Source organism: Odontesthes bonariensis, chromosome 10 (assembly GCF_027942865.1).
Source record: "Odontesthes bonariensis isolate fOdoBon6 chromosome 10, fOdoBon6.hap1, whole genome shotgun sequence".
Lineage (NCBI taxonomy): Eukaryota > Metazoa > Chordata > Actinopteri > Atheriniformes > Atherinopsidae > Odontesthes > Odontesthes bonariensis.
In genome coordinates, this window is record NC_134515.1 from 5,821,405 (window position 1) to 5,842,493 (window position 21,089).

The 21,089-nt window shown below is 40.7% G+C and overlaps 1 protein-coding gene across 2 annotated transcripts in view; it reads right to left on the reverse strand.

Annotated features, from left to right (window-relative positions):
* Positions 1–21,089, reverse strand: part of lamb2l (laminin, beta 2-like) — an 86,194-nt gene that overhangs the window by 5,259 nt on the left and 59,846 nt on the right. For both annotated transcript variants that reach the window (XM_075476030.1, XM_075476031.1), the window contains exons 16-31: positions 18,070–18,231; positions 17,861–17,982; positions 13,544–13,664; positions 12,777–12,969; positions 11,231–11,374; positions 10,129–10,360; positions 9,873–10,036; positions 9,484–9,708; positions 9,027–9,241; positions 8,850–8,946; positions 6,262–6,634; positions 4,779–4,963; positions 4,443–4,681; positions 2,630–2,845; positions 2,409–2,553; positions 941–1,148 (exon numbers count right to left, since the gene is read on the reverse strand). In XM_075476030.1, the coding sequence (XP_075332145.1) occupies positions 941–1,148; positions 2,409–2,553; positions 2,630–2,845; positions 4,443–4,681; positions 4,779–4,963; positions 6,262–6,634; positions 8,850–8,946; positions 9,027–9,241; positions 9,484–9,708; positions 9,873–10,036; positions 10,129–10,360; positions 11,231–11,374; positions 12,777–12,969; positions 13,544–13,664; positions 17,861–17,982; positions 18,070–18,231 (3,041 nt within the window). The remainder of the gene's footprint in view (positions 1–940; positions 1,149–2,408; positions 2,554–2,629; positions 2,846–4,442; positions 4,682–4,778; positions 4,964–6,261; positions 6,635–8,849; positions 8,947–9,026; positions 9,242–9,483; positions 9,709–9,872; positions 10,037–10,128; positions 10,361–11,230; positions 11,375–12,776; positions 12,970–13,543; positions 13,665–17,860; positions 17,983–18,069; positions 18,232–21,089) is intronic.

A 21,089-nucleotide genomic window follows, 5' to 3' on the forward strand; every position in this document is an offset into this window, starting at 1 on the left:
CTAACACAACGTTTTACAATGTTTGTGTCTCGTAAATGATCAAATAAAAATCAATGCAAAAGGAAAATCTATCATGGGTATGAATGATATCGGGCTTAACTTCACACCCCTGCAGCTATAAGCTGGTCCCATTTCTTTTAGCAATACGTTAATAAATAACCGTCCAATACCTTCCTTTGGGCTTATAGCTTTTTGCTTTGGTTCATCTCACATGAAGAATAATTTCAGGGTCATTTATTGGGAATAATCTGTCAGGCAAAAGGTTGAAGGACAATTTTTTTGCAGTAAAAAGCTGCAGAGAGTTTTGATGATTTCATCAGATGATGGTGTTTTAGTGCTCTGATTGAAGCTTCAGTTACACTTGGAATGTGGACTCACTGTCCTGTTGCATCTCTTAGGCCACTAGATGTCAGTGTAGGACTCAGGCATGTCAAGTATTGCTCTGAGTGAAAAACTAAAGAGCATTCTCACCTCAATAAACAACTTTTCAGTGTTTCAAAGTGGACAAACTGGTGTAGTGAATTAGAGGACATGCCCCCTGCTTAAAAACTATCAATCAATAGTTCTCAATATGGTGTTTTCTGATTTACTTAAACGTTTGATATCTGTGGAAACTTCCCAACTAATGGGCCACAAAAGCCTGGGAAAGTAAATTAAAATGGAGATTAAACAATGATTAACTCATAAACAATTGCTTCAATTACTATAAAAGTCTTTATCAATCAAAAACGTTGTAACAGACATTTCAGTCCATCAGAGGCAACAGTGTATTTGCATGGTCAGTTTTGTTTATGGACTGATGTTAAGGGACATTAATGTAGCAGTTATTAACATCTATCTTTATTAAATGGCGTCTTATCTGCTGTCTTTTAAAGCAGACACTGAACAGAGCAGCTTGTGGGTAGTAGGATTCATTTTTAGGGAAAGTAGCCTTACTTACTCGGCATCTTTTGCTTTGTCAAGCAGCTCCTTGGCTGTGTTGATGTGCTGTGAGGTTTCATTCACAATGGCTGCCACGTTGGTGAGGTTGGAAAGGCTCTCCTTTATGTCTCTGATCATTTTGTCCACAGTCGTCCTGTTGAATGGCAGCGTGATCAACAACACCTGCTTAGCGATCTTCTCTATGCTCTCAGGATCCGCTCCCTCCTCTAAGCAGCAAAACAGGAGAGCAGAGAGAACATAAACCCACAGCCGTAATGCAGCCGGCAGGAGAATCAAATCAAATCAAATTTATATGTGTAGCACATTTCATGTACAAAACAGTTCAAAGTGCTTTACATAAAATAAAAGCATTGCAACATGGAGTGTAAGAAGCATTAAAAATACATAAAAGAATACACTGGAAAAAAATCAAAGTCTTACCAGGTATATTTGTCTCATTTCTAGTCCAAATATCTCATTACACTTAATATAAGACACAACTGCCTAACAAGTACTATTTCAGCCAGATATAGGGACTTGTTTGAAGACAATACATCTGGAATATCTTGTTAAATGAAAAAGTCTTGAAAAGTTTTGAGTCGGATTTCATATGAAACAAGCTCTTTTTTTTTACATTTGAAGAGGTTTTTAAGCTAAAAAATATCACATTTTATTTCAAGAAATCTTGACAAGCCGATTTTCACTAGTTCCATTGGCAGATTTTTTTGCTTATTTCAAGCAAAAACGTCTTGTATTTATTGTTTTTTTACTTATTTTTGGAGGGGCATTTTTTCCAGTGTATAAAGAGAAACAAATGAAATAATTTAAAGGAATTTAAAAAAAGGCAACAGTCCAGATAAGTTCAAAGATATCGTGCAGATTTCATGCATAGACACATGAGAACAGAAATGTTTTTAACCTGGATTTAAAAATGTCTACATTTGGTGAAAGTTTAATCTCCACTGGCAGTTTGTTCCACTTGTTTGCAGCATAACAGCTAAATGCTGCTTCTCCATGTTTAGTCTGGACTCTGGACTGGACCAGCTGACCTGAGTCCTTGGATCTAAGAGCTCTGCTGGCTTTATATTCTCTGAACAGATCACAGATTGTAAACCATCAGCAGGCTTTTAAAATCTATTCTGTGACTGACTGGAAGCCAGAGTAAAGATTTTAAAGCTGCTGTGATGTGTTCAGATCTCTTAGTCCGGGTTAAAACTCCAGCAGCAGCGTTCTGGATGAGCTGCAGATGTTTAATGCTCTTTTTGGGAAGTCCAGTTAAAAGAGCGTTACAGTGATGGAGTCTGCTGGAGATGAATGCATGGATGAGTTTCTCCTGGTCTTTTTGGGAGAGGAAACCTTTAATTCTGTTGATGTTTCTGAGATGGTAAAAAGCTGCCTTGGTGACAGCTTTGATGTGGCTGCTGAAAGTCAGATCTGAGTCTATCAACACTCCGAGGTTACGAGAACATAAAACATGGACCACGTACCGGTGAGGAAGTCTCTGATCTTCTTAATGAAGTCTTTCAGCTTCTTGTTGCTGCTTTCAAAGTGTTCCTTCTTCTTCTGGGCTTTCTCCAGCGAAGTCATTGTCTGGTTTTTCACGTCCCGCGTCAGAGAAGCTATATCCTGGAGCTGAAGACGAGCAACAGAAACAATTCACAAAGAAGCTTCTTCACAGTCCAAAGATGATGATTTGAACTTTCCACACCTTCCTGGTGACATTCTGCAGATCTGCACTGAAACGATTCAGGCTGTCCGCGACGCTCCTCGCACCACTGAGGGCTTTTACGGAAGCGCTCATTGTCCCGTTGCATCCCTCTCCGCCACACACAAGCTTATCCTGATCGTCACGGCAACCTGCGCCACCACATGGGCTGCCCGGGCAGCTGCCGTTGACAGTGGCGTTGCTATGCCCACCACACACCTGAAAGGAAGAAGTACAGTTCACAAGAACTGAACGAGCTCTCTTCACTGAAACCAGCTACTGTTACCCATACCAGCTACCCAAACCAACTTTGACTTTATAAAGTACACACATTTTTAAAGCAAATTATATATATATTCAACCTTTTCCATTTCAAGCCAGGACAATAACAATGAATATTTTCCTGTAAGAAGTTTAACCAAATTGGTGAAATATTTCGATCTACAGACAGATGTGATTTTGCCAAAAAAGTGCCAAAAGACAAATTGTAGGGCTGGGCAAGTTAACTCGTTGATTATTTAACGCCGATAAATATTTTATTGCGCATTAGCGCGGGTTTTATTATTTATTTTATTATTGTAAAAGTCTGCTGCTCACAGGCTTTTATTTTGTAAAAGTCTGCTGCTGTCTGCTGTGGAACCGGAAAAGAAAGTATTCGGCGGATCCACCAAACATGGAGAAGGGTACGGAACTTTTACTCGGCCATTTTCATTTTAAAGTTCTTCCAGACGGCGGAGTCGACACAACCAAAGTCATCTGTAAACACTGCCAAGTTGAATTGTCTTCTCAGCGTAGTAGTTCCAGTCTAAAATATCACTTAAAGGCAAAACACACAACTGATAGCAGCAAGTCATTCAAGGAAACAGACAGTGGAGCGAGGCTTCTACATAAAAACTACAGAAAGATGCTGATGTTAAAAGTGTGTTTGCACAACAAATGTTATGGCACTTTCATTCATATGGCAGCACATTTAAAATAAAACTAAATGCTAAAAGCTATACACTACTTTTGGATTCATTTTTAGATTTTGCGTACAAATGAGATTAATCGTGATTAATCAGGGAAATCATGTGATTTATTAGATTAAAAAATGTAATCGTTGCCCAGCCCTAGTAAATTGAAAGAGTGTGAATTCTACATGAGCAGCAGCCGCTCACAACAAAAAAAAAAAAAACAGAAGTGACGCCTAACTGGAGCCCCAACAGCTCAGAGATCTCTCTGTCTCATAAAAAAAAGATCAATATGGACTTTGATCTCATCCCTCTTTTTGTAGGAATCTTTTTCAGCGAAGAACACGGTTTATTCAGGGAAGGAACACCAACAACTCGGCTCGCTCTAACGTGAATGAGCACGCACAGGCCGCCTTCCGGGCTTTGGAAACAAAGAGGATAAAGGAGACACAATGCTCACGGAAAGAGAACAGCTGCACGCTCGGATAAAATCATGACACCGCTGTATCATCACATAACACGGCGCTGTTTGTTGTCGCATTAAGGTTTAATAAAGCATACATTGAATCTTTAAAGCAGGTAAACCTGTTAGCCGACTTCAAAGTGAAACTTTAAACCCGTACGAGAGCATACCGTGAGCTCTTTTAGGAACAATGCAAGCCAGACTTATTATTTAAAGTCATAAAAAAACCTACATTCATTACCGATTAACCCAAACAAACTGATGAAAGACAGTTGATGCCTCAAAGTTGACCATGAATTTCACGTGGTTATTACTTTTTTTGACCACCAAAACTACAGAAAAGATGCAGATGTCCAGATTTACTTTGTTGCTGAGTTTTTATGTAACACATTTAAGGAGTTACCTTGTCACTGAGGTGATGGGTGTTCTTATCAAGTTCAAAAGCCTCCTCCTGCAGCTCCTTTAATGATTGGTTCTGGGCAGCCAGCTCCTGGAGGAAAGCGTCTCTTCTGGCATCCAGCAGGTCCTCTGTGTTTGCTCGAGTCACTTTGGACTGTTCCACGGGCCCCGACGCGGAGGCGTTACATTTCTCCTCAGCCTGCAGTGACTCTCGATAGTACTTCTTCACCTTCTCAAATTGATCTGTGAGAAAACAGGACGAGGTGTTCAACAGTTATACTCAGTTATTACAGTTTGAGTAAAACATGTCCCTACGTGATGTATTTTTTAAGCTTGATACCTGTGAATCCTGAGGAGAAGTAGTTATCCAGCAGGTGGTTTTTCTGAGCTACAGTAGCGTTCACGTCCCTCAGCTCTTTCTCTAAGTCCTCCAGTCTGCTTTTCAGGGCCTCTTCTTCTGTTGCTGTTGTATTTAACTCTCGGCTGATGCCCATTAGACGTCCATCAGTGAGGGCAATCTCAGCTCTGAAACACAGGCAGGGTATATATTTTTACTAGGGCTGGGCAACGATTAAAATGTTTAATCTAATTAATCACATGATTTCCCTGATTAATCACGATTAATCTCATTTGTACGCAAAATCTAAAAATGAATCCAAAAGTAGTGTATAGCTTTTAGCATTTAGTTTTATGTTAAATGTGCTGCCATATGAATGAAAGTGCCATAACATTTGTTGTGCAAACACACTTTTAACATCAGCATCTTTCTGTAGTTTTTATGTAGAAGCCTCGCTCCACTGTCTGTTTCCTTGAATGACTTGCTGCTATCAGTTGTGTGTTTTGCCTTTAAGTGATATTTTAGACTGGAACTACTACGCTGAGAAGACTATTCAACTTGGCAGTGTTTACAGATGCCTTTGGTTCTGTCGACTCCGCCGTCTGGAAGAACTTTAAAATGAAAATGTCACGCCCACGTGACTTTCCTCATGTTTTATCATGTTTTAGGTCTTGGTTTTTGAGTTCATGTTGAGTTAGGTTTTGCCATTGTTTTTCACTCACTCAGATCGTTAGCTTCACTTCACCTGTGTTTTCCCCATCAGCTGCACTCATTCTCCAATCACTCCCAGCCCTCTATTTAGTTTCCAGGTTTCCCCTTTCAGTTTGCGAGATCCTACCCGTCTTACACCCCTCATTATATGCCATGCCACATCGTTAAAAGCTAAGTATTTATCCATGCCTTGGCAAGTGTTTTGTTTTGTATTGTATTAAGTATTTGCTCCACAGTTTAGGTTTTTGTCATCTGGCTCAGCCGCGCTTTTGTTTTCTTGTGAAATAAATCAAGTTTGCTTTTTTTGAAAGTCCGCATCCGTGTCCTACCTCTCCACCCCGAGCCTGACAGAAAATGGCCGAGTAAAAGTTCCGTACCCTTCTCCATGTTTGGTGGATCCGCCGATTACTTTCTTTTCCGGTTCCACAGCAACAGACTTTTATAAAATAAATAATAAAACAGGGGTGGTCCGTGGCGTAGTGGGTTGAGCAGGCGCTCCATGTACAAGAGGCTATAGTCCTCGCTGCAGCTGGCCCTGATTTGAGTCCCGTATCGGACAGCCCTGTGCTTTTTAATTTTTAATTTTTTTTTTAATTTTGTACAAATTTTTTTTAACATTTAAAAAAAAAAAAAATTAAATAAATGAAACCTGCGTTAAACAAATAACGAGTTAACTCGCCCAGCCCTAATTTTTACTTTGTTCTTTAAATATATACTGTATGTAGCTGGTAACAAGTGAGAATATAATCCTCCACACACGGTGTTACTTGCCCACCTCAGGTCATCGATACTCTGTCCAATCAGCTGGTGGATCTGGCTGCTGTTCTCTGCCCTGATCAGATCCTTCACCTGCTTCAGCTTCTTCTCCAGCTCCTTGATGCGCGTGTCATTGCCTCCAGGCATGACCCCACTCTCCAGGATCTTCTCCACGGTGTATTGGATGTACTCCAAGTCCCTTTTATTCTGGCACACCATGTCGTCCCACAGCTGGAAGCACGGGTGACACTGGACACAACTGGGGAAGTTGCCGGTGAAGCCTCGAGCACATTCGTCGCACCGCTTCCCCTCTGCTCCCTGCTGGCACTTGCATTGCCCCGTTAGTCGGTCACACTGGGCAGTCTCTGAGCCCAGAGGGTGACAGTTGCACTCTGAATGGAAGGAGGAAAAAACAGTTAGACATATGTAAGAAAAACGTAACACCTAAAGGGCTGAAAATTAGTGCAGATCACATCAGTTCAAGACTGTCCAAGACAAGTAACTATATGAAATTTCTCCTGCAAACTCCATCAATTCCTCCGTTCCTCTCCAGAGAGGCGTTAGACCGAAATACATTTATTTTTAGGGCTGGGCAACGATTAAAATGTTTAATCTAATTAATCACATGATTTCCCTGATTAATCACGATTAATCGCATTTGTACGGAAAATCCAAACATGAATCCAAAAGTAGTGTATAGTTTTTAGCATTTAGTTTTATTTTAAATGTGCTGCCATATGAATGAAAGTGCCATAACATTTGTTGTGCAAACACACTTTTAACATCAGCATCTTTCTGCAGTTTTTATGTAGAAGCCTCGCTCCAGACTAAACAGGGAGAAGCAGCATTTAGCTGTTATGCTGCAAACAAGTGGAACAAACTACCAGTGGAGATTAAACTTTCACCAAATGTAGACATTTTTAAATCCGGGTTAAAAACATTTCTGTTCTCATGCGTCTATTCATGAAATCTGCACGATATCTTTGAACTTATCTGGACTGTTGCTTGTTTTTAAATTCATTCAAATGATTTTATTTGTTTCTCTTTATATTCTTTTATGTATTTTTAATGCTTCTTCCACTCCCTGCTGCAATGCTTTTATTTTATGTAAAGCACTTTGAATTGTTTGTACATGAAATGTGCTACACAAATTTGATTTGATTTGATTTTGATCCACTGTCTGTTTCCTTGAATGACTTGCTGCTATCAGTTGTGTGTTTTGCCTTTAAGTGATATTTTAGACTGGAACTACTACGCTGAGAAGACAATTCAACTTGGCAGTAAATGCAGGAGTTTTTTTTCAATTTATTTTGGAATACGTGCTTTTATGTTGAAACAAACATAACAGGAAGTAGCTCCGTGAGCTTCACACAGAGACCGAGGAGCACCTGTCCTGGTGATGTCCAACTTTAAAATGAAAATGGGCAAGTAAAAGTTCCGTATCCTTCTCCATGTTTGGTGGTTCCGCAGCAGAAAGCAACAGACTTTTACAATAATAAAACCTGCGTTAATGCGCGATAAAATAATAACGAGTTAACTCACCCAGCCCTGATATTTTAGATCACTTTTACAAACATAAAATTTACAAATCTAAAAAATAAAAAGATTCCTGCAGGCAGCCATCTCTTTGCTCATTTTCACCATGAGTGTTGCTTTGTATATTCTTCATCTCTACATTATTCTTTTGTTTTCATAGCAATAAATAAATAAAGCAATCTTCTGAATAAATAGTCTGAATAAAAACTGACTGGAGTTTCACTTTGACCATGTTGAATTCGCTACATAGTATGTCCGGTAGAATGCTTCAGGTTTTGTGACTGCTTTTGAGTTTATAAGACTTTGTAAAAACTTTGTTTATGTGTCTTTCTTTTTTTTTTTGCATCTTCCTTAATAAAAGAATAGACAATCAGAAATGGCAATGACTTGGCAAACAAGAAGGTGACTGACCAAATGTATATTTAGGCCTACTTCATACAGTAAATTCAGAGTGATTGAGGCTGAATGCGTTCAGTTTTTAGCTGACAAACACACAAAATCTTCAAAGTAAAGTTCACCAAAAACCACTGAATTGATTGTTTGATGCCACTGAAACAGGACCGGTCCCCAAAAAAGAATGCAGAGCACATAAAAGTGACATCATGCATGATAAAATGGGGCTATTTGATCAAACATTTTCTAAAACTCACATTTAAAACAACCACAGCTGACCAGAAGACAACACAAATAAGAAAAGGGAACTTAAATATAGAAGCATAGACGGATCAAGGGCATATTAGAGAACATCAAGTAAAACCTAATAAATTGACTTCCTCAAAAAGTAACAAATAAAAACAATAAAAATACTTAAGAGTGCTGAAAATACTGAAGGCCAAAAATGTCACAGAAAGAGGGCACATTTAACAGAATTTTAACATCCATTCTGTGTAATCAGGAGCCAGTGAAGCGAGGGAAGAGCAGGGGGGGATACTTTGTCTCTTTCTGGTACCAGTAAGAGTCTGGCCGCTTAATTCTGAAACAGAAATCTGACCCCGAGCACAAACAGATACAATAATCCAGCCTGAAGGTGATTAAGGCTGAAGCAGCTGTACAGCTTGAGAACCAAGTTACCCTGACACTGCACCCGTGGGTCTCCCCAGTGGAACTGCTCACACTCTGTGCACTGTTTGCCTCCAAAGCCTGCCTGGCAGTGGCACTGGCCTGTGAACTGTAGAAGACACAGAAAGACAGATACCGTGAGGATGTGTTCAGGGTTTTTCAGAGATTTACAGTCTTTCTTATCCCCACCATGTTGCAATGAGTTCCCAAGGAGTGTTGTGGGTGGCAGTTACAGGGCTCACAGCCACTGTCCTGACCGTAGTTCCAGTAGTTAGCGGCACACTGGTCACAGTTATGGCTGATCACATTCTCCCTACACGGACAGGCTCCCGTCTGACGGTCACAGTGACACTGTCCATCTTGGCAAGCAGACTGCAGAGTGCCAGCAGTCACACAGGTGCAGCCTGGGAAAAGAGGATAAATGCAATGCACACATAAAGACAAGGCAAGACTCTTCAGGTTCAAAAGAATAGGCATATATGCAGGAAACAAAAATCATTGTGCCACATCGTGCACTCATGTTGGCTTTAAGAGGTTTGACAACATAAAAGCAGCTCCAGCTTCCAGGCTGACGTCAATCAGAACAAAGCAACAGACTGGAGTTTATTTTAGAAAAAAATAATAAAAAAAATCAGCCGTCTCTTACGTCTGCAGTCCTGGGTCAACGCGTTGCCATAGTGACCCAGTTCACAGAAGGCACAGGACGGGCCGTCGGTGTGGTACAAGCACCTGAGGCACCGTCCGGTTCTCCGGTCACATGACTCGGGATCCTGAGGGTCGATGTTGTTGTTGCACTCGCATGGGAGACACTGTCCTCCTGGCTGCTCCGGGTTGCCATAGTAACCAGGGGCGCACTGATCACAGCGGGGACCTCCGAGAGAAAGAGGTGGACACGGTTAGAGTTTAAAGCTAACTAATGTAACATTTAACCACCGTGGGAAATAAACAAGCAGATTTTGTGCACTTTGTCTAACTAATGATCAATATATCCAGGCAGCATCTGAACTGAACAGTGTTTCCCCATCAGTCGCTTACCTGTGTAACCCTGTTTGCAGTTGCATATGATCTGATTAGATGCCTGGTCAGCTAGGCAGGAATGCCCATTAAAGTGATCTGATCCGGGGTAACCAGGACAGGGGCAGGCGCGGCAGTGCTCCCCTGAGCCAAGCACTGGGTTTCCGAAGAACCCATCCACACAGCTGGGGCACATGAGGGAGATATCAGTGCACTGATGAACTGCCTGACAACAAGAGGCAAAAGAACTGAAGGTCTGACGCCGAGTTGTCCTTACCGCTCACAGAGGTGGCCGGCTGTGCTGTCCCTGCAGTCCCTACACGCCCCTGTTTGAGGGTCACAGGCGTCTGCGTGGCCGTTACACTGGCAGGCTCTGCAGCTGGGGAAACCCCACTGGCCTGGTTGGCAGTCTGAGCACTGGCGCCCGGCGGCTCCATGCCCGCAGGGGCACTGACCTGTGACCGGGTCACACTGATGACTCAAAGAGCCCTCGGAGTGGCAGTCACAGGCTGGGTGGGAAGGATAAGGATCATTAGATGTTTGCTATCGCTGGTCGAAGTTTCCGCGGGTACCACATAAGGACATATAATTACAAATCAGTAGGTAGTGTGTCTTCCCTTTTGAAGCATCTGACCCTCGGAAATGACTCACTTTTATAAACAGTGAAAGGGTATTTGTAGACATATTTCAGTGCCAGGGACAAAAAAACATGAAGGTAATGACTTCTTTTTGCACTGTACAGCATCAAATATTACGTTTTATGATCATTAGTATGGCTTTATATACACAATACAGCATAACCAGAACAACAACTAAACCATGAACCCCAGGATGAGGTTTATCAATCCGACCTTCATGGACCAAAGCGCTAAATATGACACTATGCAGACTCCCACTTTCACTAAATACTGCAGTAAGGCTTTGTATGTGTTTTTAAATATGCAAGACTTCAGTTTTTTGTTCTAAATCATTTAACACAAAATTCTAAAGGTATGTTTTGTCTTCTGTGAGAATGAATGGACTATCATATCCATATCATTGACACAGCCTGTGTTTTTTATGTGTGTCCTATCCTCAGAGGATCTTAGAGTGTCTCTTTGCAGCTCTCTCTATTGGCTTCTAATAGCGTCTCCAAACCTTTGCTGCATAGTTTAATGAATCACTATTCCGTAGTTAGTAGTATAGTAGTGTAGTAGTATAGTTTAGCCCAACTTTGCAAACAATACTCTGGATTTTCTGTTTGTATTTCATTGAATCTGTTCTGGAGGCCCGGGATAAAACATACCCCTGTGTGTTCTGTCTGTTAGCCCCCCCTCTGATGAGACGCAATAATCTGTAAAAACTGTTTGGTTTGCAGACTGATCCCCGAGCACACTCACCAGTGCAGCCATATATTCCAAAGCCGTAGGTTCCTGGGGCGCACTGGTCGCAGCGTCGCCCCATCACATTGGGTTTACAGCGGCACTGACCTCCGACCTTTTCACACTCTCCGCTGAGGGAACCCTGGGGGTCACACTGGCAGGCTGCATGCAGACAGAACACAAGAAAGAATTATCATCCATCTTTATGATGTATGGATTTATCCCCTAAATCTTCTTCTTTTGTGCATTAAAGGGGAAGTTCGTTGTTTTTAAACCTGGACCTTATTTTCTGGCATAAAATATGTTCATCGACTCACCGATAACAGTTTGGTGAAAGTCGGCGATATTTAGATATAACGATATAACGGGAGAGAACAGGGCAGAGACAATACACAGGTCTGAGCTAACAGTGCAATAGTACGCGTTCATTCATTCAGTGGTCTTAAAGTATTGGTGAAATAAAGACAGATAATGCCTTATTTAGAGGCTGTATTGTCTCTGCCCTGTTCTCTCCCGTTATATGGATATACGCCGATCTCCAGTGATCTAAATATCTTCCGAAGGACGCCGACTTTCACCAAACTGTTATTGGTGAGCAGATGAACCTATTTTATGCCAGGTCCAGGTTTAAAAAAACAAAAAAATTCTCCTTTAAGATTAAGCTTTACACTGGAAAAAATCTAAATCTTACCAAGTATATTTGTCTCATTGAGTATCTCATTACACTTGATATAAGACACAACTGCCTAACAAGCACCATTTCAGCCAGATATAGGGACTTGTTTTAATACAATACATCTGGAATATCTTGTTAAGTGAAAAAGTCTTGAAAACAAATTGTTTTGAGTCACATTTCACATGAAACAAGCATTTTTTTTTCATTTGAAGAGGTGTTTAAGGTAATTTCAAGATCAGTTTTAACTCAAAAGTCCTAAATATCACATTTTCTTGACAAGCCAATTTTCACTAGTTCCATTGGCAGATTTTTTTTGCTTATTTCAAGCAAAAACCTTCTTGTATTTGTTGTTTTTTTTACTTATTTTTGGAGGGGCATTTTTTTCCAGTGTACAGTGCTGACTTGTCTTCTTGAAAGGTTTAAAGAAAAATGTTGCATTTTACGTTTACTTTCTGTACACATTTGCCACTTCACCTCCCTTTACCCTCTCTTTCATTCTTGTCTTCCATTAAACTTTTGGTTAAATCCGTGTTTCCCTTCTCCCTTTCTCTAATAAATGTCTTTATTCCAGTTCTTGCTTGAACTCGACATGTCAAATAAGACACAGCTGGGCCATTTTTTCTTAAGAGCCCAAATTTGATAGGATAGCAAACTATATATATACATATATATATATATATATATATATATATATATATATATATATATATATATATATATATGCCAAGACAACGCCGATGATTAAGTGGTGCAAGAATCCAGTCACCTGCCTGACCATTGCGATCGCTTTGTGGTACTGTTTATGGGAGTCGTGTGATACAGATGCAGCTGAGCAGAATAAAAAGCAAAGCGTGTAATGTGTATTTCCCCTTTAATGTTTTTACTTACACAGAGCACCATCGTGGATAATAGAGGATATGCTACAGATGAGTTTGGAGCACATCTCAGCCAGACCAGGCATTGGTGTGATCATGAAAGAATCCAGACACATGTAGCGGACCATGTCGTCCTGACGCTGCTCTGCCGCTTGCTCGTTACCTTGGAAACCAGGTAGCTCAGTGTATTTGGGAATCAGTACCAGCTATTGGATTAAAAAAAAAAAAAAAAGATGATAAATAAAGATAATAATCGGAGTTAATCTAAATAGATACCGTAAAACACACATTATGAGTTACAAAGTCAATGTTAATCATTAGAGGCTGAAGTAAACTGCTGTAGAAATCAACAGATGGAGAAGAAAACTTAGATTAGAGGCATTCCTAAAAAAGTTAAACTCAAAGCCTTTTGGCTATAATTGGGTGCATTTACATTTTCTTTGTAAAATGTCAATTAGTGTACACTGTCCCTCTATAACAAATAAAGTTAATAATAATAATAATAATTAAAAAAAAATCTTTGCAACATCTTGAGTCCACTAGGGGGAAATCTTATCCTGTAAAACGAGTTACATGCACGTGTGGCTGCTGCTCATGATTGCCTGAGCTGAAACATAATCATACGTCATGTACCCTTTTAAAGTGTTTTCAACCTTCACAGTTTCACAAAAAAAAACATCCTTTTCAAAGAAATCTCAATTTACTGAGCTACTCTGGCCTTTCTTAAACAGCTTTAAAAGGCTCCTAATGGGGGGGGAGTGGCGCATATTCTTCACTTACCGAGTCAATAAGAATGAAAGCGGTTAGGTGTCTGTGTGTAACTCCATGGCGCTGGAACCTGATCGCTATCACATAACGATTATCGGGCTCAAAACAAAATGGTCTCGACATCTGGATGTATCTGAAAGTACACGTTACATAAACTGTAAGAAGAAATACTTGAATAGATAATCTCTACTCTTTCCTTTACACTTTTCTAATATTTATGGATCTGTCCAGCCATCCTTTATTTTTCCCCAGATGAGCATGAGGGCATTTGAAAGGCCCATGCGACCACACTTGTAGTGTAATAGCAAATTCTGTGACCCACTGGTTTCTTGAGAAGATAAGAAAAATTAAACCGTTTAATATAAAAAATGCTTAATTTCCAAACCCTGAAGCAGACAAATCAACTGAATAGGGTTAATAAAATCAAAAGGAGTTCAACTCTGTTTGTTCATTGATGAACTTTTTAGTTCTACATGTGAAACATAATAAGTAATAAATTTCCTAATCTTATATTTCCTAACTTTGTACAGTTAAAGCATCTGTTGCGTGTAAGATTTGGGTGCAGGTCAGATATGCACACCTCCCACACTGAACATACTGCTGTTCTGGATTATTGCAACTCGTTGTACGCGGGTTTAGACCAGCGCCCGCTGCAACGCCTGCAGCACGGGCAAAATGCTGCTGCTCGGCTTTTAACAGGCACAAAGAAACGAGAACATATAACCCCAGTTCTGGCCTCTCTGCACTGGCTTCCTGTCCGGTTCAGAATTGATTTTAAGATCCTGATGTTTGTTTTTAAAATTTTGAACAATTTGGCCCCCCGAGTATTTAGCTTAATTAATTAGATTAAAAGCAAAGAGTGCAGATAAAACACTTTCAGGTGTCATATGCACAGCTAAACAGAACTGTTTTCAGCCTGGATTTAAACATTGTCAGAGCTGAGGCCTGTCTCACATCTTCTGGAAGACCATTCCAGATGTTAGGAGCATCAAACTGAAACGCAGCCTCACCTTGTTTAGTCCTGACTCTGGGCACCAGCAGGAGACCCCTCCCTGAGCTTCTCAGAGTCCCAGTTGGTTCATGTGGCTCTAACATGTCAGAGATGTACTTTGGTGCTGGACCATGAAGAGCAGAGCTGTTTTAAAGTCTATTCTCTGAGCGACAGGAAGCCAGTGCAGAGACCTGAGCGCTGGACTAATATGGTCGTATTTCCTGGTTCTAGTCAGGACTCGAGCAGCAGCGTTCTGGATGTACTGCAGCTGTCTTACAGCCTGTTTAGAGAGCCCAGTGAGCAGGCCATCATTACAGAAGAGGTCAGAAGCTGTGGTGTGATCCATTGAGAGAGCCACTTCCAGGCAGGGTCCGCTTCCTCTGTTAAAGATGAGTTCAGGCTCCAGAAAGGCTTTCCCAGCAGGTTAAAACTAAACAGTTTCAGTTTTAGGGGTTTTATTTATATCCCACTTGTTTCCTAATTTCATTCTGATGTGTTGACTTTGCAGCAGTATGACAAATTTTGCTTTTAAAAAGACCAATATGAAGTAAATATTGCTGTAATCATTGAATCGGAGGCTTTTAATGATGCTCCTGTTCACACAGCTATCAATAACTCTTTGGAGAAAAGCAGTCAAAAACAAATAAATCTTTAAATATGTTTAGATTCTCTCAAACTGATTATCACTGAGCGATTAGGATGAAACTCTCATGATAAATTGCGTCATTTGTCGTTCAAAGGTAGAGAAAAACGTGACACAAAATCGCTTTGTGCATTAAGAAAAATCCGATGAAACTGACATTTAGCTCCACAGAAACGAAATATCAATCACATATTGTGCAGAAATAATTTAGATATAACGATTCAACTTACATATTAAGTTTTGTAATATTTGGGAATATTATTTCCCTAAATGTTAATAGGTCTGAGTGCTGTTTGACTCCCATTTTCCAATAACTTCAACGGGACAAAAAGCGAGTTCCACTGTGAAAACTCACAGATATCATCTGAACTGACGGTAAGATTCCACCTCCATTATCCAGGATCTTTTTTCAAAGATGTATAAAAGACCTGGGGCCAAATGCAAAAGTGATATGTGCACACACAAAAGGACAAAACGCCTTTCCCTGCAGACATGTTTTTTTAAATAAAGAATGTGATATGAGAACGTGTGCTCCTCATGCATTTCCTGCATACGAACACTCTCTTAAGGCTATTTGATCCTGATATGATGAAGAAGACACAGAAAAAAGGAAAAACTGAATTGAACATCAACATCTTTTGTATTTAACAGTAACTGTTTAAATTACAGGTGCTATAAAGAAATGCAGCAATGCATCAGGACGGCTGCTCTGGCATTGTTAGAAAACTCTCTCATGTGACTTTAAAGGGATAGTTCGCCTCTTTTGACATGACGCTGTGTGACATCCCATCTTAGCAACATCATTTATGAACATTTTATGAACACAATCGCTTGGCGCTATTTTTGCCTCCCTTAATATCAATGCGTTTAGCCACCTAGCGATCGCCGCACCTGTTACGGTGTTTGCTGCTTGGAAGCAGGGGACTGCTCGGTCTGCACTTCGGTCTGCACAGTTTACACAGCAGGCAGTGATACGAAGGGAGAGAAAATAGCGCCAAGCGATTGTAAGGTCTGACTTTTTCCTGGAGAACGATTTTGTGATGCAAATGTATTACTCTTTTGAACGCATATTGTTTTGAGAAGAAAAACGCTTTATTTTCGGGACCCCAGCAAACTAGCCGGACTAACTTCATCAACACCAAAACGAGGCTGGAACTCTGCTCACAGGACGCAGCAGGGGGTAAGAAGATGTTCATAAATGATGTTGCTGATATGGGATGTCATACAGCTTCATGTCAAAAGAGGCGAACTATCCCTTTAAGGACACAACGAGTATTTGGGGATTGTTCTGTTTTTGTGGCACAGGATGCTAACTGCCTCCCGCACTGTTCAAGCTGTGACCGGTGCCATAAACATTTATACTGGCGCTTCAGGTGCACTGGACCCACTTAAGTCTTCTTCCAAGCCTAAGAAAATAGTGTCACAATACAAAGGATTCATCCTTGAAGAGGTTGCACAGGAAGTAAAATATATGCATTCACAAGTTTGACTACACTGCTTCAAATTCTGTTCGGTTTTTGATCTTTTATACCTTCTTCAGGTTAGACGGGTCATATAGATACCCATACACACCATTGCCTGCAGCCTTTCCTGTTTTTCAAAGTCCCAGGATACAAAAAGCAGGGGGGGGGGGGCACAACCGACCGACACCCCCACCCCAAACTACTGTTACGTCTATTTTGAAGTACGCTGCCATTCCCAGGGTGAGAATGGTGAGAAAAAAAACAAATATTAAGAGTCCAAGGGGCTCAATCTTCCATATGGGTCTCCCTATTGATCGTCTGTGATTTCATGTCTTTTCGGTTGTGGAGCAAGTGTCTAAATATGGGAGTAGAAATCAGGCTTGGGGACGAGATTTCTGGAAAATAATCATGCAGAGATTTACAAAACTGGGGACAGAACACATGCATGTTTCTGGCTTTGTATGAACAGTTTTTCTTATGAAACTACAGCTTTAGCCATCTTGCCCCTTGAGCCATTACAAAGTGGGTGAACCGTGACCAGGTGGGGTTGGGTATATGCTACCACCTCTCTGTCAAATGGTGCCTTTCTCTGTTTATTCTCAGGTAATGCCGCAACTTTTCACAATCCAAACCTGAGCAAACAAAGCTGCTGCCTTCCTGTACCTGATTCTTACAAAGCCTCTCTGCTTTGTTTGCCCAACTGACACACAAAGAGCACACAAGCCGGGGCAAGTTTAATATCAACAATGAAATGATGCAACTTTTCCTGAGCTATCTGGGTTTCTTGAACAAACCCTGCCGTGATGTGAGCAAACATATTGGCTGCAGAGGCCCGCTCCCTGACTTATATGAGCACACATTCATGTCTAAGTCAACATATGGAGAAGCAGCATTTAGCTGTTATGCTGCAAACAAGTGGAACTAACTGCCAGTGGAGATTAAACTTTCACCAAATGGAGACATTTTTAAATCCAGGTTAAAAACATTTCTGTTCTCATGTGCATGAAATCTGCACGATATCTTTGAACTTATCTGGACTGTTGCTTGTTTTCAAATTCATTTAAATGATTTTATTTGTTTCTCTTTATATTCTTTTATGTATTTTTAATGCTTCTTACACTCCCTGCTGCAATGCTTTTATTTTATGTAAAGCACTTTGAATTGTTTGTACATGAAATGTGCTACAAATAAATTAGATTTTGATTTGATTTGATACGTGAAGGTGCTGTTACCTGTTGCGGTGCAGTAAGGTTTCAGTGTAGAGCTGTTCGGTTGGGAGGAGGTTTCCGCATCGCAGACTTGAGGGCAGCGTTACCGAGGTGATGCTAACCACAGCCTCCCAGTCCTCTGTGGACTGCACAGACACACACAATCAGCCGGACTTAGACAACACTTTCATTTATTTCATTTATTTGCTCATGGTCGACACACACTCACACACCTCAGGTTCATAGCGGATCACGATGTCGTACTCCATAGCAAAGGGGACGTTGTCGATAGTGAACACCAGGCCGGCGCCATCTTTGACTCGGGCGAAACCGGGTCCGGTCCATGTCACCATGTGGCCGGGAGTGTGCTCTCTATGAACGGTCGTCACATCCGGCTGAGAGAGACAGAGTGGACCAAATAAAAAAATGCTTCATTTTCCACTTTCTGATCCAACTCTTACTCTCTTGGGGTTCGTTATATTGTGCGTGATTAATTTCACAGTCTGTGGACAGGAAAGCAGCTTTTATGAAGACTCACGCTGCTCAGTTAATCATCGCATTTGGATTTCTAAACATTCTCAGAGTCAGCTGTGAACAGTTGCAGTTTATTGTGTAGATCAGAGATACCCATTGCGCCGCTCCTCAAGCTTTAATTGGCGGCTCGCACTCACATAGTAGCTTATAACAATATGGTAACAATAACAATAAATTTTTTCAAATAACATACAGCAAATACTGCACAGTTTTAAGTATTTTTATTAAAGGATAACTGCGGTATTTTCAACATTAAGCCTCTTTTCTGAGTCGTCTGCAATGTTTTAGAACCCCCCTCACCGCTTTTTTGATGTTTACTGCTGTCTCCGGTATTTGCCTAATTTTGATTCTTCTCAACCTGCTTCAGAACGGCAAGTCATGTGCACGTCTAGAAAGGTCCGTAAAAGCACAATAAACGTCCGTTTTCAAAATCATCAACTCACCGGAGTGGTTACTGGTGTGCACTGGTAATCCATATCAAATTTCGTTGCGAAAAGTTGCTTCTGTCGTGTTTTATTTGACATTTTGTAAATCCCATTGAGTTCTATTGAAGTCTGGATGTTCGTTGATATTACGTTGATAGCGGAAGTTTATCCACGGTTGTGAGGTAACTAAGAAAATAGTGCGAGCATGAACGAGCTGCTAAATAAACACGACAGAAGCAACTTTTCGCAATAAAATTTGATATGGATTACCAGTGCACACCAGTAACCACTCCGGTGAGTTGATGATTTTGAAAACGGACGTTTATGGTGCTTTTACGGACCTTTTTGGACATGCGCATGACTTGCCGTTCTGAAGCAGGTTGAGAAGAATCAAAATTAGGCAAATACCGGAGACAGCAGTAAACATCAAAAAAGCGGTGAGGGGGGTTCTAAAACATTGCAGATGACTCAGAAAAGAGGCTTAATGTTGAAAATACCGCAGTTATCCTTTCAGTTTGCGTTTTTGTAGTATTAAGTATTTTCATTAAGTATTAATTAAGGCTTAATGGTGTTTCCTAAAGGGGGCTCTGTTAAACCTGGCAACGCAGGCCGGTTAAACCACCATCACACTTGACCACAGTGCACGCTAGCTCCTTTAGCCAGCGCGAGATGCAGGCACAATGCATGGTTTTTAATTAAAAAAGGGCAAAAACCAGCACAAAACCAAACGAAAATCAGCATGAAGACGCCAGAGAGGGGACGAGCAGGCAAACGTTTGGTGTACCGCGAGATGCAGGCACAATGCATCGGTTTTTTAATTAAAAAAGGGCAAAAACCAGCACAAAAACCATGCCCATCTTGAATTTCTCACTATGATTACAACAACAAACTACAAATACAACATGAAGAGAGTCAAGGACATGCACGCCAGCTTCCACTCATCCCAGTATTAAGGTAAATATGGTCTGAATTGAAAATGTATTGGCTGTGTTGTTTCTTTATTTGTGGGATGTTTTATATGTAGAAATGCATATTTGCAAAAGGGGACTTTAGTATGTTGTCGTAAAAGTGGCTCTTCCCTTGATTTTGCTGCCAACGTTGATTTGGATTAATGTTTCTGACCACCTGAGAAGTACGAGTCCAGGACCATCTTCACATTTATCTCCTTGTTACCACTATCTGCTAACTGAGATTCAAAACAAAGTCACAAAGTCACATCAACACAAAAACAGCCATTGCATATTTACATTCTAATTCAATGGGTCTCGAAATGTTCCCACACTCTGGGTCAGTAATGACTACTGTGGGTTGACATTATTATTCTGAAAATAAGGCTTTTTATCAGGCGTATGCAATTACTCTCCACATGCCAAGGTCATACTGGGCATGACAAACCTCTAAAATCAACTTTAACTGTTGGAGGTTTCATTGAATGACTGAAATAATCATCACAAGGAGCCCCGTAGCAGTCAGTAGCCTTGTAATACTTGGTTGTAATAATGTATTATGGTAACAACTTTAGTTTCACCTCTTCTTTTATTCACATGTTTAGGTTTGTACACTGCATGTTAATCAAAAATCTGTAGAGTACCCTCACAGAAGTGAATTATGTGGAACAACTGATGATAGTTGTTTGCCAATTCAAATTGGGAGGTGTATTTAGAACTATATAGTGGAACTATTTGTCTTTCACTCAACGTCTGAGAGCCTGAGCCTCTCTTTGTAACTTTATTCCCTTATATCAGAGAGCGTCTGTCTGTCCAGATACATAAGGAATCATTTTAGGGTCACAAACCAATTTTGTGTTTTTATCCACCTGTAATCGTCAAAAACATTTTTGGAGCGATTTGTAACGACTGGATTCTTGTCTTGACAAACCTTAAAGGGATAGTTCGCCTCTTTTGACATGAAGCTGTATGACATCCCATATTATCAATATTATTTATGAACATTTTTTTACCCCCTGTTGCGTCCTGTGAGCCGAGTTCCGGCCTCGTTTTGGCGTTGACAAAAGTAGTCCGGCTAGTTGGCTGGGGCCACCAAAATAAAGCGTTTTTTTTCTCAAAACAATATGCAGGCATGCAAACTGGTCAGGGGTGAAAAAGGTGAGAAGGGTACACGGACACACGGCACGCGCGGAAAAGCGGAAACATGAGACGCATTAAGTTGTAAATTATACAAAATATATATTATAAAATATACAGTATGTCCCATTTGCATTAAGTAGAGAACAGCTGTGCAGCATAAAAGATGAATTTATAGGTACAGTAGGCCTATCAATTGCATTTACTGTA